The following is a 17,877-nucleotide window of genomic DNA, read 5'->3' on the forward strand; positions in this document are numbered from 1 at the left end:
CCTTCTCCTGTGTACTACTTTAAAACAAAAAGTATCATATACCTTACATGTACAGCATTCCCTTGGAGGTACACTAAAAAGTATCACACTCCTCCAGCTAAAATACAACTGCTTACAGTTGTTTTACTTCTTCTCACCTTCAAGCAATACAACTGCTCCTACCCACTTAGCTCTCTCCTGCTTCACGTACAATCAATACAGCTTAGAATTAAATAAACTCTCCTGCTACTGTTGATTATATTCTTGCCTGGCGTTCCTAGTGTTGGAAAGGAACACACAAAGTCAAACATTTACCACCAATGAACCGAAATCATTGTGTGATTGGTCTCTAACTTGCATGACAGCTCTTCCCCATTGAGCCAGCCAAAGGCAAAACACCTTGGCAAGTGAAATACCAGTGCATTTTAAATTCTGCCTGATACTTTTAAAACAATAACAAAGTATATAGGTCTTACTTCAGAATTTCTGGGCCTGCAAACATCAAGAGATCATGCGCAGCTTTAAACAGGAAGCTCATGAGAAAATACGGTCCAAAGGTTTTATATAACACCTTGAATAAAGATGCTTCAGAGCTCTTCTGAGATGGTTTTATAATCAAAGCTTCAGCCTCTTCTGTTACATCACCATTTGAGTCACTTGATTTTTGCTGCTTTTTGGGTGAGTATAACATATTTAATGGTTGCCTGAAATAAGAGTAAGTACATAATGTAGCCTTTATTCAAGCATAAAGCTAACTGGAAAAATGCACAGTATACAAATGAGATGCTTAGGAGCTGTTGCCCTTCTCAATAGTTCAACTGTGTTTTACTGTCAATCAAAGATCTTTTTAATCATACAACCATAGCTAAATGAACCAGCCATTCAGAAATGTTCTTCTTTGTAGGGAGAGTTAACATTCCTGTAATCTCTCCCATAGGTCTGCCCTGAGAATGAGGAACAGGGCCATAACCTGTGTTAAACTTAAAGAGCAAAGGACATCATTAATCTAGAACCCAGTGTGCTGAACTTTCGTCAAAATCAAGGCCTCACTGTACCACAGAATTAAAAGTTTGCAGTCAGATTTATGCCAAGTCATGGTCAATGGACTGAACACATTCATTTCATACATCTGGCTTATGCCAAACTACATATGGCTTGTCTGAGGACAAGCTGTATGTAAAAATACAGTATGTAAGCAAGCAAGCAATTTTCCTTCAATGAAAAGGTATTTCTATTTGCCGCAGTAAAGGATGATAAAAGTATGCTGGAAACTGCAGGCATGCAGTCTTTCTAATTTTAGTCATCTGGCTTAGATGCCCAGCCTCCCTATATAGTCAAAGGAAAGAAAGAAGCTTCTCACTTTTGCACCTTGAACTGCCCTCCTGAGGCTTCACCAACTATAGAGGGAGCCCAAGCTCCTCAATTGTGTGGCTGAAGTTTCACTGTGTGGGAACATAACCCGCCCCAAGAAAACACACACACATCGAAAGTAACAATAATCAGCTTCAGATCATGACAGACTAAGGGAAAACCTGATGCAGTTCTTCATAAAGACAACACGCAACACCCTACTTGGTTCCTGTTTCTGTACACACTGAAGGACAAATACAGAGCTGCCACTTGGGCCTTACAAAAGCAGGCTTTGATAATAGATGACAAACACCTCTAAGTAGAGGCTGAGTAACTTGAGCTTTTGAACCTCTTGGAAGAACAGCCAGCCAGGAAAACCGAACTCACCTCTTGGTCTTTGCCCACTCTTTCGCCCAGTTTCTAGCCAAACCTGGCACAATCTCCTCTGATTTGTCCTCTTTATTTAATGACCACAAATCCTTGGCTTCCAAAGGTCTCCGATAACCCTGAACCATCAACCTGCATCAGAAAGAATCAGCACTATATATTTAAGAACACTAAAGATGTGTGTGTATATATACGACATAAGACAGTGGTCCTTACATGCAGCCCCAAAACAGAGTCGGCTCTTCACAAAAACGCATGCAAGAACAAAAGCAGCAACACAGGTCCAGATGCTAAAAAACATATCCTCCTGTCTTAACTGTGAGAATTAGACACCAAAATATCTAAGGAACCAGGATATGCCACTGAATTCAACTTTCACAGAAAATAAAACTTGCCTACCAAGTTTCTAAATCATTATTAGCCTTTAATTTTACAATGCAATTCCTTTCATCTAGCTTTCTGTTGGAACTCCAGCCAAGTACCAACCACAACTACACACCAGTATTACTTCACATGGTTTTGTGTTTTAATTCACAAGAACATGTGTTATGATCAAATCATACAGCACAACTAAAGCAAAGTTAACGAGGAGGAAAAAAAAACAACCTACTGGACAAAAAGAACTAACAGTTCTGAATGCCTACATTTCTAAATATAGCAGTTATTTTCTACCTTTTTACATTTCCCAAAGAAAACTTTATTATTGTATTCCTTCAGCAAACGTACTAAATATGTACCAGACCATTTAAAATTACAGAGACCCTACAAAGGAAGTAAAACAGATTAATCAAATTTGCGGAAAAAAATAATCAATTTAATCTATCTGCGAAACAACCAAAGTTATTATTGAATGAATAATTGCTAATTTAACTCTGAAAGCAGAATCCTAAAATGCCATCTAACTTTAACTAATGCTTTATGCATCATCTTGATCTTACCCAGTGATCCACCAGAATGTGATTCTGGAGAGAAAAGAAGCACTGGACTCTGGGCATGGATTCTGAAGGAGAGAAAAAGAAATCAATTCACACACAAAATGACTGGCACATGGCCAAAAGGAAAAAAAAACAAGCAGAAGAGGTATTTTTTTAAATGTCCTTTGTTCATATTATTTTTTTCACATTACTAAACTTGTCGTTTATATGTTGAGAGCTTGTTCAGAAAACACGAGCACAGCTTCAGGGCTGTTCAGCAGACTAGACCACTGGGACACAGGAACAGCAGTGCTCTGTAACAACAACGCAATTTATAGTTGAGAGAATTTTATAAGACAGTGCAGGCCAGACAATCTCTCAAGGCGTCATGATCAGTTACCACCTGTATCACTGCAAGGTATGCTATCATATATGAGTAAATCTGTTAATTAGGTAGAGTTAGTCATAAATGAAGAATTCAGTTCTACTGTTCTAGCAGTTAAGTACTGTGACTCCATCAAAACACATGCACAAATGAAAAAAAAAAATTCATTTGTAAACTCCAGAGATGACTCCCAAAACATCCCTTAAAAACCCTTGATCTCATTGATCAATAAGCATGGGAACCTTAAGTATCCATAAAGGTACACAGCTAGCTCGTATTCTACACCCAGTGCAATGGCTGGCCATTTTAACTACTCTCTCCTAACCTGGTTGAATTAAAACAGCAGAAAGGGAAGGCTGGAAGAATTTCAAAGGCACAAAAGATTATTTACTTGCAGAATTCCACTGCAGATTTCTCTCTTCCTTCTTCCACTGTGTTGAACAGCATCTAGATAATGCTTGTAAACCAGCTACTCCTTTGCGCGCAAACCACTAGGTTATTACCATCAACTATAATTGGAGCAACTCAGTTATTTCAATCTACAGAAGTCACCAACCATCATTAGAGTACTGCAATTAAAATAACCAGAGCCAAGCATTTCCAAGAATTGCAGTTTTCAACTTCACTAAGCTATACTGAGCTGTGTTGTAATCAAGCTACACGGAAGACTCCAGCATTTCCTCTTCGCACAATGTTTTTTGCAGTTTGGCAGGGTACAATAACAGCATGCATCAAACAAATGCTTTTTTTGACAGGGGATAAGAGGTCCACATTTCCAAAATATTTAAACACTTGCAAAAAAATGTTTGCAAGCAAATCCAACACCATTGCCTAATGAATAAATGAAAGTTTTTAAACTCGGGGAAGTTAAAAAAAAAGTGGGGTGGTGGTGGGGTGTATGCCAGCAGTACTTTCAGCCACCATTCCTGACAGACAGATTTGTATTTCAGCAAATACAGGGAATACTTTCAACCTCAACAAAACTCCAAAATTTTCTGAACTTTTACTAAAAGGCTGTATATTACTTTTTTCCTTTATACTTTTTTTAAATCTACTTGCAGGTGGAAAGTCTAAATTCAAGAGTCCGCTAGATCTTCTACTACCTAAAACTGGCCTTTATTTGCATAAAGCAAAGTTTAAAACATACTAGATTACTATTAAAATAATAATATTTTTTATAAACTTAAATGGTTATCACACAAAGAACTATTAATCCTACTGACATTCCTGCCAGATAGAATGAAAACAAGTTGTAACAAGCCTGGACTTATGTAAACAAAGCAAAAACAAAACACATTGTTTGACTTCTATATACATCAGCTTCTACATCTTAGAAAATTCACTGTAGTTTTTTTGGCATAAGTAAAAATATAATAAGATTTTAATCAAGACTTACAAACATTTCTGGTTTGGAAATACTCTGAAGAACAGAATAAAGCAGAATTTAAGACTGACTAACATGACTTGCTTTGTTCTTTTCCCCATTATAACATTCAACAAACACACCACTCGGGGAAAAAAGGGGTTAAAATTTGATGTCTGCTCTATTTCCTAGAGACACTCCTAGAAATACTCAGAACACACAAAACCAACCCCACTGTGATCTCATAGCACCTTGTAAGTATTGTAACCACGATCAAAGCAGAAAAGGAGGTTTCCATAAATCCACAGCATCCTGTCAGATACATTTCATCCCTGAATGAGATTAAAAGAACCCAGAGATGAAGAGGATCCAAAGACTCAGCAGTACACTCTCCCCTCCAGGCATACACGTGCAGACCGTCTGCCAGTGGCAACGCAGACCATCACCCGCACACTGGATAGGGACGGAGAAGGTTAACTGTGGAATTCCTTAAGTGAAACTGCTTATGGACCTTTTCCACAGCTACAGACAACTTATTTCTGCCCCTCACACATTTCACACCTCCCTTCATCAGTTAGTGCCACCTAACACCCATCAAACCAGAAATACACCATATAAATAAATACAGGACTGCGATTTCTAAACTTGGCACATCTGAACTCTAGGCAGTGACAGGTGTCACTCCACTGTGACTCAGGAGGTCTAACCCAGACTAAGTAAGCAGTGTAACGATCCAGCATCCCTCAGGTCACTTTAGATCCATGCCACACAGCTAGCACATATGATTAAGAATACATGCCAAAAAAATCATGTCTAGGTAAAATTAAATTTCAACATCCAGACCACCCTCTAACTGCTCTTGCAATTGAACTGGTTAAATTCTTACTTCACACAAGAGAGTCCAATACAGAAATCAAATGCATCTATCCATATTCACAAGTTTTCCAGGTATAGATTCTTCCCCACCTTCATGAAGAAGGGAATGCACATCCTTATGAGCTACTGCCTACTGAATGGTATCAGATGACTAGCACAACAACATTTCAAATCAGTATTCCCCACCAACTGCCAGAAACACTACTGAATGTAAATACATGTGACTTCACCTTCAGGAATGACTGAAACAGTACTTTTGCTCTCTTAAATACAGCCCACTCTGTTTTGCATATTATGGGCTTCATCTTCTGTGTCACCAACTAAAGGATAGAAAGAATACTCTATTGCGAACAAGTCAACATGATTTGAATTTTTTGGCATCTGGGAGACTATGGCACTGTAACTCATTGTACAGAATATCACACATATAATACTGAGCACTCAGTACAGACTGAACACTTACAGGATCATTTACTGTTTCAGAAAACAAAGGTGGTCGTTCTGGTAAACAACACAAGATGAGCTGTACAAGTAACAGGATGAAGTAAATGCAGAAGGTGACATAACGAAATGCATCCACTTCAGCACCCTACAAAAGAAGGTAATGTTCCAATTAGAAGACTTGAGGAATTTTTTTTTAAGACACGTTAATATTAAACATAAAACATCTCTTTACTGTAAATTCTGCAAACTACATAAATGTTGCACTACCCGCCCCATGCAAATAAAAGTCAATGTCTATTTTAGTAAAGGGAAGATAAAAAGACAGGGAAAGGAGATGAAAGATACCATTTCTTTTTTAATTAGTCCTGCCATAAACACACAAGCATGGACTTCTGTGAAGAAGTTCTCTTTAAGGACACTGTACCGACACAGCATGCCCCCGAATTGAAGTCAAGGTATTCTTTACAGGAACAAAGCATTTATGCACTGGGTAGTAAAGAGTTTTCAAAGCAAATTCGTTGATTAGTAAGTACGCACACAGAAAAGAAGAATTAGAGGAGCAGAACTTAGGTTACATTTTGCTGCACCATGCTCAAATTCCAGAGGTTCTTCCATTTTTTAGACTGGGACTGATCTCATAAGCGTAATCCACAGAAATCAACACACGGGGACAGATGGACAGGGACACACATCAACAGTAAAATCCCACTAACAACAGCTGAAGACAAAAATTGGCTAAAAGTTCTCAAAATTCACAATATGGCTTAAAGGTTTCAAGAAATAAAAGTGATTTGCCATTTTAAGGCACATTTAAGCTCCACAGTTTATCTGAAATTTGAGTTGGCCTTACTATAAAGCAGACTGATGCAAAACGTTTCACTTGTGTGCTTTCGTTTTGTCTCAGCAGATGAGACCACATTACCATCAAACCAAGTGCTTCAGGAAATCCACTGTATAATCAACAGGAAGACGACAAACTCCCAGAACAGTTTCATATCAAAGACTATATGCTTGTATTGTACTCATGCAGACACATCCCCTTTCTGGAACAGCTAGCAGAATTTTCTTGGCAACTGTTGCTACAGTTAAGATCACTATGAATTTCACTAGCATTTCAAAACAACAGCCATTAAGTCTTGCTTGTTTTGTTTTTATAACCTAAGGAATGAAGGTACACCGAATGGATCATTCACCGACTTGACTGGCATAATTAGCAAGCAAGTACTCTATTACTGCAGCATTTGGGATTATTTTCAATGAAATGAGGCTAGCAATCACTTACCGTATTTAAGGCATGTTTTATTTTGGATCTAAACACCACTGTGGCACATGACAATGAGATGAGCCAGAAAATAGTCATTACACCTGAAGACTGGACTCCTTTTATTCTTTCATATTGTATTAAAAATGTGGCAAGCAACTGTGGACAAATAAGATAAAAATATATTCACAAGCTTTAAGTTTTAAAATACATTATACACATATAAAAAGCACTACATTAAAGAGTGCTTATTTAATATTTTAAATCCAGTACCTCCCAGACATTCTAACACCCAGAGATTTTAAGTGCAATTCAAAAATACGTTTAAATAGGAAATTCTCTGGAACAGTAAAGGTTAAGAAGTAGACAAAAAAAGGGAAAAGGAATATGTACTACATAGAAGTAAGCAACCACATACACAAAAGCACTGTCAAAAGCTGCCAATCTTTAACTCTTTACTTTTCTGGTTCTACATCACAAATCAACAAGCAATTATAGTGACACTGTATCATTTCAAGTATTTCCTGGCTAATTCTTTTTAAAATAAAAAGATTTATTTCCATATAAGCCACAACACCAAACAAACACTGACCAAATATTATTCTGTTCCTGTATTTTGTGTGCTTTCAGAGTCCTTTAGGAAGCTGGCACAATTTAGTAATCTCACTTGGCCACTGCAACATGCACTTTCAATCCGCCTGACAAAAGCTTGACAACTGCATTATTAAGAGACCACAAAATATTTAACAGCTTTTGCATCTGTCAGTATGTCGGGGCTTTTTCATTTGGTCAGTATGTTGTCAGGGCTCTTGGGGTTTTTTTTGTTTATTTTTCTTTTCTGTTGTTGTTGTTATTGCTGTTGGGGTGGTTGCGTCCTGTCCTGTCCACTCCTTGAGCATCATGCTTGATCACTATCATTCCAAGTCTGGCATAAATGTAAAGCAACCGACAATGAATGAATAGCAAGACATTTTCCTTGAAATGCAGGCTGCAGAGATACTGGTGTGAAAATAGACAATACTCGATCACCTAGGAAGAGTGTTAGCTGGGGACACTTACTTGCCTCCTGTGGCACTTAAGACTTTCCATCATGCCATCAAATAAAACAAAGAAAATGTGTACTAAAAAACGTTAGATGCAGGACAGTTTTTAATACAATACTTAACAATGCAATGCCTTTCACAGTCTTTTACCAAGTTCAATGTGATTTGTGTTATCTAGGTTTAACCAGTTCTCTCGACTCCTCCACCCCATGCTTGAGTGAAGCTATTAAATGAACGGTAGCTCAAGCCTACCAGAGTAAGGCAAGACAACTAGCACTGGCTTGTGTGCTGATATGCAACACACTGAGCACAACTGGGTGTGTTCCAATTTTTTTAAATAAAAACAAACAGACATTTCAGAGTCAATATTTCACAGTTCAACGGCAGATTAATTCTGTATGTAAAGACTGTAGCTTAAAGAATTACAACACTGTGAATAATACTAAGACACGGGTTATTGCTTAAGGCTTTGCATGAACACAGGCCATAACAGAAGAACTTACCATTGTTATACCCAACACTGTAGGCGTAACGAGAAAAAATGGAGGTCGAAAAATATATTTTCTTTCCCAGAAAGAGTAGAAAAGGTCTGCCCAGCAGACTATCCACAGTATTAAGCCCAAAGCCTGTAATACAAAAGTGTATTTCATCCATCAGCTCACACAGATTAGGCAGCATAATATATACATGAACACTAGATGTTATGTGTTAGTAGAAGAGGAGTCATAATCAGACCATCACTTTTGGGCAATTCTACAACATGCACAAAGGAGTAATTTGGCTTTACCTATTGGATTCACACTGGAAGAAAGAAGTTTATTAATTTTTAGTACCATATAATTCAGTTTATTATGAAGCAGAAAGTTGATGAGTCTCAACCCTGAATAACAGATTGCAGAGACAAAAACTCTGTAATACACCATACTATTACAGCCTTCCTTAAAATTTTTCATTTATTCCACAGGGGTGGGAAGTAGTAAAGAAATATTAAGTATCTATTTCACAACAGGAGTGGAATAGAACACCTGCAGCAGTTCTAGAAATCTATGCAATATACTTCAAGCAGCTGACAAGATAATAAATTCTTTTTATTACTGAGAAAAAGGCCTCGAGATTTCAGTTGACCTAAAACAGCCTTCTCCAACAGGTCTTACAAAAGATTTGCATACTTTTTTGCTATGTCAGAGTAAATTTCAGAAAGCCTACTAATAAAAGGGCAATGGAAACACATAAAATTTGGAAATCAAACACCAACAGAACCAGTTACAGCTGAAGTGTGCACACAGATCAAGATCAGTGCTCAATAAAAATAGTGTGCTAAAACATTGCTGAAATAGACTCAAGACTTCCAGATAAGCTTAATAAGTTCTGATTTTAAAGAGTCACGTACTGTTTTGGCTTTGTTGAGGTTTGACATTTGTATGTATCCTCTGTCATGACAACGAAGGTATAGGAAGTACACTGGGAAGCAGACCCACAGGTAGATGCAAGGAATACAGACCAGGACTGTGTTCTGAAAGCACTGGGTGAAGTCTGGATTTTCTGTGTGCCATGTCAGATTCCAGTCCTGGGGAGAGAAAACTGATCAAGTTACAGTAAAAGCAAATACAGATATTCAGTATTTAAAAAAATAAATAGCCCCCATCTGCCTTATTCTGTATTTCTTCTTGTGTATTTATTCCCACTCATATTAAACTAGCACCATTCTATGAGCTTGTCTCTGTATCTAATTTTATTGCATTTTTTGTGGTTTTAAACCTTCACAAGATGACATTAGTGTCACTTTTGTTGGTTATACACGGTTATCATAACACATAACTCACTCCAATGTAACACTGGGATCTTTAACAGTATTAATGAAGGAGTTTTACATTATCATTGCAGAAAAATAACATGTCAGTGCCAGCTACCTCCCTTTATAACCACTGTGCATGTATGTATAAACACTCAGATACACGACATGCCCAAATTTCAGTGTGGAAACATTATCTGGCACACAGTAGAAGTGAACAGCACAAGCCAACATCACTTCACTACTTGTAAAGTAGTCTCATAGCTCCCAAGCTGTATGCAGCAAAACCAGTTAAGACTTTCCGGAAATTCATAGTAACAGGGCATAGAACCAAGTAAAAGGCTCACCCATGCAGCTCATTTCCCACTCAATGATAGAATTCAATGTTTTCCTACTTCTCTCAAAACAATTCTCAAAAACAAGATAAACTGTCATAGAATCAAACCAAAACTGACACAGTAGTAAAAACGTGATCACCATTTCCATTATTGGTACACAACTATTTACAATGACAAGCTATTTAGTAAAATTAACTTCCATATCATATTTAAGACTGGCTTAAGTGAGGGAAATCTCTTGCAGGAAGTTTTAACTTAAAATTGCTGACTTTGCTGTAAAATTGTCACAAGGGACATTTCCTCCCCAAGTGCTGTAGATTTCTGACTCTCCAACAGATTGATGCAACACACAGATACCACTGCTGCATATGGACTGCAACATGCAACAGCTGAAGCACAGCTCACAGGTTTCTGTTTAAAAGCCACACAGCCAAGAGGAGCAGTCCCATGCCCAAAGGCTTCCTAACTGTATAATTTTCAGTTGCAAAGCATTTTTTCAGATGGTTTTACCGCTTACAACTGTACAGAATACCAGTACCACTACTGGGACATAATGACAGTCAGTAATCTTTCTCCACCATAAAAACCTAAGCTGGTCAGAGAAATAAAGTGCCATTATCCACAATTTATAGATGAGGAAACAGAACCAAAAAGAGCTGTAGTGCCTGCCCCCCCGATCCAACATCAGAGCTGGAAACAGATGCCACTGCTCAGAATTGCCACACTTCCATCTTTATTTGTCCCCATCTTCCACTGATCATAAACAGCTGCAAACACAATTACAAAGAAAGGAAAACAGATCTAAAAAGAGATGGAAGTTATACCTGGAAAAAATTTCAGCTTGAGGCTAACCAGACATTACTTTATCATAGCACAGGTTTCTCCTTAAATCTGCCCATTCCATATTAAGACGTTTTGTTGCTTTAAAAAAAAACCGAAACCACAAACCAAAAATAACCAACCTCCTTTTGAAAATGCATTAACAAAGATACTTTCTTTCCCCACTTCCCACAGTTAGATACAACAGACAGTATCCACAGGACACATTGCTGTTATTTTTCTCCTCTAATTCCAAAGCATTCTAAAAATTCTTCGCGTCATACAATTTTTATCTCAGTTTAAGAAAAAATAAATCTCCAAACTTAATACTGCCAATTCAAGGAAATTAATGCTGATAGAGCATAAAAATGCCTGGTTATGTTTTAGTGTATCTGCATAGGGGTCACGTAAGTTGTTCATGACAAGGCAGCAGCTGTGAGATGCTGTGGGCAACCCACATGCTTATTAAGTTCCCTGACTGCATAACATCATCAGAAATTTCAGCTGAGTCATCCTTACATTTAGCCACCACACAAACATTTTTGGCTTTGTAAGTCCCAGCTGCTTTGCCCCAGCACAACAGCCAAGAAAAAGTCTTATGACTGCAGAACAGTGTACAATTAATAAATTCAGATAATTAACTGACAGGATGTAATCAGCTTTACAACAAACAAGAGCACTGACATAATTTTATCGAGTAAATTTTTGGAGATCTACACACTGCTTCAGAAAGTTACTAAACCCCCTTTTCCAGTGTTTTTAAGTGCTTGCTGTAAAATCAATCAGGCAATTACCAGAAAGGACAGAGCAGGTAATACACACGTCACTGCCACACAGCTAAAAAAAGAAAAAAGTGCTGTATACATGAGTGATATGCATATTTTCTGGAAGATATCCTAAAAACACATGCAATCTTTCATTTGATTTTCATATTTGCAAGTTATCTGGAGGTGTTTCTGCATGAAAGGCAAGAGGGTACAACAAAAGGGTACTTTAGAGTTAAGAACAGAAAGTCAGGACAAATGGGCGGTTTGGGATAAGATTACTGCTAGAATTTAACAGCTACAGCAACATCAGTGTATCTTCTTTCACATTTTTCCAGGATTTGATCCAGAGGCTGTTGATAAAGAATACGTTTGCTTAGTTCAAATACACTATTCTTCTCTGAAGCCAGAGAAATGGCTACACACAGATGAGATGCAGAAACCCCTTCCATTTTCCATTCATTTCAGGTGACAAAAGGTGAGGAAAACATGCATGAAGAGACAGACATGGTGGTATTTTTTCCTGCCAATTCCCTAGGTGCAGTTCTCTCAGGCTGCACGTACACAAAGCAGCAGCGCAGACAGCAACAGAGTTGTAGACACCCAACACTCACTACTGAGCACCCAACGTCCTCACAGCCACTGGAGCATGTTTCCCAGTCAACGCCTCTCCAAAAGGTGCTCAGGCCACCCTCGACTGAGCCAACAGCAGGACAGGGAACTGTCAGGAGGTCACACCAGAAGCAGGCTCCCAGTCTGAACTGAGATGCTAATGACCTCAGTGGGCAAATTCAGGAGGAACTCGGTCTGTTACAAAAGGGAGGCAGACCCTAAGTTCTGCATGGAGGATACCACAGCTTCATGAGGTTCAGCTGTGGCTGGAAAACATCACTCTCATCATGAAACCAACACGTATACATATTCAAATGACAATGTTCAGTTACACAAGTCTAGACTAGCTCTGCCAGTTTAAAGTACATGCTTTTCCTTTGCTTTATATAAACCCAGTTTCAGATGTGTTTTTTTTTCCAGCACAAACCAAAATTCTTCACAAATCAATGCAAAAGCATTCACTGAAGCAGCCCTTTGTATTTAACAGACATTAATTGGCAAATTAATGACGACACCTGACTCAAGTTTTAAAAACGCTATTTTAGCAAGTTCTATTAAGACACTAAGTTGCCCCATTTTCACATCGCAAAGATTAATAACAATTTTCACTGACTGATCAACTAACCCTTTTACTTTGCAAGAGCACATCAAATGACAGAGATCCAAGTATCCATTCAAAAGCCTACACAAACCAGCAGCCTCCTGACATGAAGGAGGAGGAGGAAAAAAGGTGTTAGGTCTTAGCTATCAGACTGCATAATCTGGAAGCCTTCAGTTTAAGCTATAGCTACAAGAACCCACAGGAGACAAATCAGTGTGATCCTTGTTCCTTTCTTGGCAGAGGTTGAGAGAGAAAGAGATGTGCTGTTGGCTTCAGTTTAGACTACTCCAGAAGAACCACACCTCAGATGGTTGGTGTTTTTTACCCTTTTAAAATCCCTGGATAATTGTCAAGTTTCCCAGATAGTAAACGGGTACTTTTAAATTTCATCTAACCTATTTCTCAGTTTCCATTTCCATCACCAGCACTGTGGCTGAAGAAAATACCAGTCCACAGGTTTTATGCCTGATAGCATGTTTTCTCTTATGCCACAGAAAAGCTTCCTATCACCTTTGAAGTGAAACCCTCTATCTACAAGAGGAGCACAAAAAATGTTTGGCATTCCCCAGAATCACGTGGACCTATTCACAGGTAAACCACTTACTTAACAGCGCATAAACTCTAGGAAAATAAAGAACTATATTAATTCCTGTCTAAAATTTCAGGAACAGGCAAGATAAAAACATTGGCAGTAGGACTGTAAGACGAAATTGCAACACAAAAGATCAGTTATTCTGGCTCTGCCGAGGGAAGGAAGCCTACAGGGAAGCTGTATGCCCTAACTGTGCCTAATCTGAGGAGTAACAGTATTTGACACTGGATGGGACCTTGTGGCTGACTGCCTCTCTCCTGGCAGCCAGGAAAGGCTGATAAAGTTAAGTAAGCAGCCAGTGGCCGCCTGTTCTCACATCAATAATCCTACTTGACCCACAACACATTTTAAAATTCTCACTAGCAGAAATTGAGACAAAAATCTCTGTTTCATACCTGCTGTGCACAAGTGTGCTAGAGATGGGGGCTGCCAACCGCACCGTTAAATCCACCTGCGTGAACCAGCTGTGACTGAAAAATGACTTAAACATTACCACACACCTATGTAGAAAATGAAATCACAAAACCACATCACAATCTCATTATCACAGTCAACACGCCTTCAAATGGAGTTTGACACTGGCATCAGTGTATAGCCATAACTTTGATATCACCCACAGAAAAACCACCTCCTTTGTACTACCAAGATATGGTTTCTCTATCTTACTTTCCTAACAGTAAAAAACATTTTTCATTTAATGCAATGCTTACATTTAGTGGAATGCAAGTAATTAGGTCTCTGGGGCACAAACACTGTAATTGCACCTGACAACTTTCATTATAACATCATCACTTTCTCATTGAAATTAGAGGTGCCAGATGGTGCTACTTCCTGATATCATATTAAAAAGTTCCCCAGGCTAGCATCTATAAACCCACGAGCTGACTTAACCATTCTCCCTCAGATGCCACAAGGCCACTGGCCTATAGCCTATACTGTCTAGGACAGCAAGTTTCCTGCTTGCCTCATCTGGCTGAGCCTACAGCCTCAGAAGAGCTACTAGCATCAGTGGACAACGGGGGGTGGGGGTGCAGAAAAGGACCTCTCCCTTTAAGGCTGCTTTAGAAGAACTCTGGCTTTGCTTTAACAAATCCCTGATACCACCATTCTCCATCAAAACCAACAGTGAAAAACAGTGGCACTGTTGACCACACTGAGAATTAAAGTAACCAATGACCTACAGAGTGATCCAAATTTTGTAATAGATTAGAAGGAGGTCTGTTTTCAAGTGATGAAATTAAAAGAGCTCTTCAAAGTTATGCAGTTTGCCAAGTAAGTTTTATTCAATTTATTTTTAGAGATTTTGAAAAAAAGACTGAATTTATGTTCTCGAAACACTAAATATAGCATCTTGATTCTGTTATTCACATTTTGGAAGCTGATCATGAAACACGTGCTGAAGCTCACCATTTCTCCAAGAACACATTTAGAATAGAGCCTACCAACAAGCACAATCATACAGAGTCTTCAGCAGCACATCTACCCTGTTGTGCTTTACTGTTCAGGCTAAATCACAAGAGGTGGCAGGTTGATAAAACCAGCAACAGATATTCATCCAAGAAAAATACTCCAGAACTCCCACAAAGAGCAGCAGAAACACCCACACCTGCACCTCTCCATTCTATCCCCCAATATTTACAGAAATAAGCAGCAGACAATAACAACATACCCCAACAGTGGCAAACAAGGCACTAAATGACACCACAAGCAACCACCACAAACTTCCTATTTGCATGTTTACAAGTCCTTTAAAAATACTATGCATATTAGATTAAAATTATTTTGGGAAAAGTACTACCTGCATTACAGGATCCAACGGCTCTAGAATCAATTCCAGATGAAGCAATATAATAAACAAGGACAAACATACCTTTCCACCTTCGTTGACATTTATTTACTCTAGATTTTTTTTTTCATAATAAACAAAAAGTTACCCAAAATGCACAGATCTCTCCTGTGACACAATGCAGTAGTTCTTGCAATTAAAGTTAGTGCAAAATGTACAACGAAAATGGTACCTTTGTTGTTATGCACCCCAAATTAACTCATGCTGCATTTAAATAAATGCTTTCAATACACCGCCAATTCCTTTGAAGACCTCTACTAGCTACATGAAATCAATGGTTTACTGGTTTATTATACCATTTAAGGATATAGTCAGCAAACAAAAATTTAAAATACCCGTACAGATTTTGCAATAATATCTTTCCAACAGCGACTTCCTATGCTTAATGAAAGACAGCCAGGAGTGATTTTTTTATTTTTAGAACACAAACCCAGGATTCTACTAAAAAGCCACACAACCACACTTGATCTCATTCTTAGACCTCCACAGACTCTAAGCATTATTTCTGCAAGGAAAAATGATAGAATTATGCTCCTGCACAGCACTACACCACTTACCACAAGCAGTGCAACAAATGAACATAAAGTGTGCCAGACTACTGATCTGGGAAGTGACTTCAGGACTTCCTTTCATTGTCACATCTGAAGATAGATGCTTATAGCCCCACAAAGCTCTCAGGCATTTCTTCAGGCCAGTAACAGCCCAATTGGATCAATAAGTTTCTGCTTTTCTGTTCTTCTGCTGCCACAAAGGTGAAATAAGAAACATTAATGGTAATTACTGCATTGGGGTGTAAGAATTAGATTCAATCTCCAGCTCTCATGGAGATCAGATTCACCCACAGAAAAACCACAGTTTGAGGGGGATTTTTTTTTATTACTACAGAACTAAACCTATCATGGAACTGAGGATCTTCACCTCTTACTTGATTCTAGAGTCTTGGGCAGGGGGTGTTCAAAAAACAGTGAGAACACAAGACATTTATCCTCATAAAACCATGAATTTATCAATATTACTGCTAGTAAATCTTTAGTTCATTGGTTAAAACGCTAGTAGTGATCAGAGAAACAAGGAGCAAATAATATTTTGGCAAAAGTTTGAAAAATACAGGTCTCCAATTAAGATTTTGACATTTAAGTCCTGTGTCTGAATAAAAAGCCTTAAATTATTCACAAGCAAGCCTTCTAGCGCAGCCTCCCAAAAACACCACTTTCAGATCGTGGTAATCAGATCTCAGATGCAGGAAGAGACTGTGCCCCTTCTTCCATGGTTTCAAAGTAATTCTGAAATCTAAGCTTTATTCTTATAGTCTTTTAACATTGTCACCAGACAAGATTGTTAGAACAAGGCGAGGAACATTACAAAAATAATAAATAGGGGTCCTAAACATTTTTGAATCATTTATATAAAGATGGTTTAGGGGAAAAATATCAGTAAGTGTTTCTAGTGATGGGGAAATACCCTTGATTTCTCATAACGTTTTCGATTAGAAATGATTTTATCAAGGCTAAGTTCTCAACATTGATGCAGATTTGACTTGTTAACACAGCCAAGAAAAACCCTCTACCTTTCAGTACCTGGTCCCGAACTTCAATCAGTTGTCTGCACCTCCTTGTTCAAAAACCAAACATCAGTATTACCTCATGTTTAGAAATCCTTTGTTACAGGCAGCACTGCACCAGCTGAAAGTGTGTAAAATGACAAGAAAAAAGCATGCTTTGCCTTTGTTCCCCTTTAGCCTAAAACAAGAAGCTGGTGCTAAGGGGTTGCCAGAGAACAAAGCACCTGCAGCTGTGGAATTTACAAGAGCTGATCTTCGTAATCCAAGAAGCTAAAAGCCACTGAACTACGGCTATGTTTTTGTGTCAGGGAAACAATGACAGATTACATCGGCACCTACAAAATTAAAAAGTTTAGCCTCTTTCTACAGGCGTAGCATTGCTGTACCCTGCCATGCCTGCAAATACCATGAGACAACATCTGGCCACGTGACAACAAATACCATTCACAGTTTCAGAATCAAAAGGATGGGGTTTACCCTCCTGTAAAGTTTTTCACTGAAATCACTGTTACTTAAAAGGATACAGGAAAAAGATTCCCGCTCTCATATTCTTTCTGCACCAAAACCAAGACTTTTTCTTAATAATGCCACAGCCTGTAAAATAGAGTTCAAATCACTGAGAAGTTCGAACACACCTGGGAAATAATCTTACAGAAGGACTAAGATAACAGCTTAAGTTAGGATAAACTGTATCCAAAGCTACCACAGATGCAAACAGTGAGAAAACAGTAACGCATGGAATACTGACTCTATTAAAAGTAAGCAAAAGGTCAGTACCCGGCAGCAGGCTTTTTAGAGGTGTGACCCAGAATGACTTATGTGCAACCTGGGTTAACCTTCACTTAGTCCCAGTTTAGCACAGTGTTTCAATGTAAACTGCATTGTAATTTCATGAAACAGCATAAGTTACTCAGGCATTTTTCTGGGGTTTTTTCCTCATTTAACTTTTC

General features: G+C 38.4%; 1 protein-coding gene across 4 annotated transcripts in view; it reads right to left on the minus strand.

Moving 5' to 3' along the window:
- The window catches only part of LOC119147101 (multidrug resistance-associated protein 1), a 57,497-nt gene that overhangs the window by 33,704 nt on the left and 5,916 nt on the right, over positions 1 to 17,877 (minus strand). For all 4 annotated transcript variants that reach the window (XR_005103947.1, XM_037385661.1, XM_037385662.1 and 1 more), the window contains exons 2-8: positions 9,393 to 9,569; positions 8,506 to 8,628; positions 6,981 to 7,118; positions 5,718 to 5,843; positions 2,655 to 2,716; positions 1,717 to 1,848; positions 456 to 683 (exon numbers count right to left, since the gene is read on the minus strand). Coding sequence is in view for 3 of the 4 variants with exons in the window: in XM_037385661.1 (XP_037241558.1) it covers positions 456 to 683; positions 1,717 to 1,848; positions 2,655 to 2,716; positions 5,718 to 5,843; positions 6,981 to 7,118; positions 8,506 to 8,628; positions 9,393 to 9,569 (986 nt within the window). In the remaining variant the exon portion in view is untranslated. The remainder of the gene's footprint in view (positions 1 to 455; positions 684 to 1,716; positions 1,849 to 2,654; positions 2,717 to 5,717; positions 5,844 to 6,980; positions 7,119 to 8,505; positions 8,629 to 9,392; positions 9,570 to 17,877) is intronic.

This window comes from Falco rusticolus, chromosome 4, assembly GCF_015220075.1.
Source record: "Falco rusticolus isolate bFalRus1 chromosome 4, bFalRus1.pri, whole genome shotgun sequence".
Taxonomy (NCBI): Eukaryota; Metazoa; Chordata; class Aves; order Falconiformes; family Falconidae; genus Falco; species Falco rusticolus.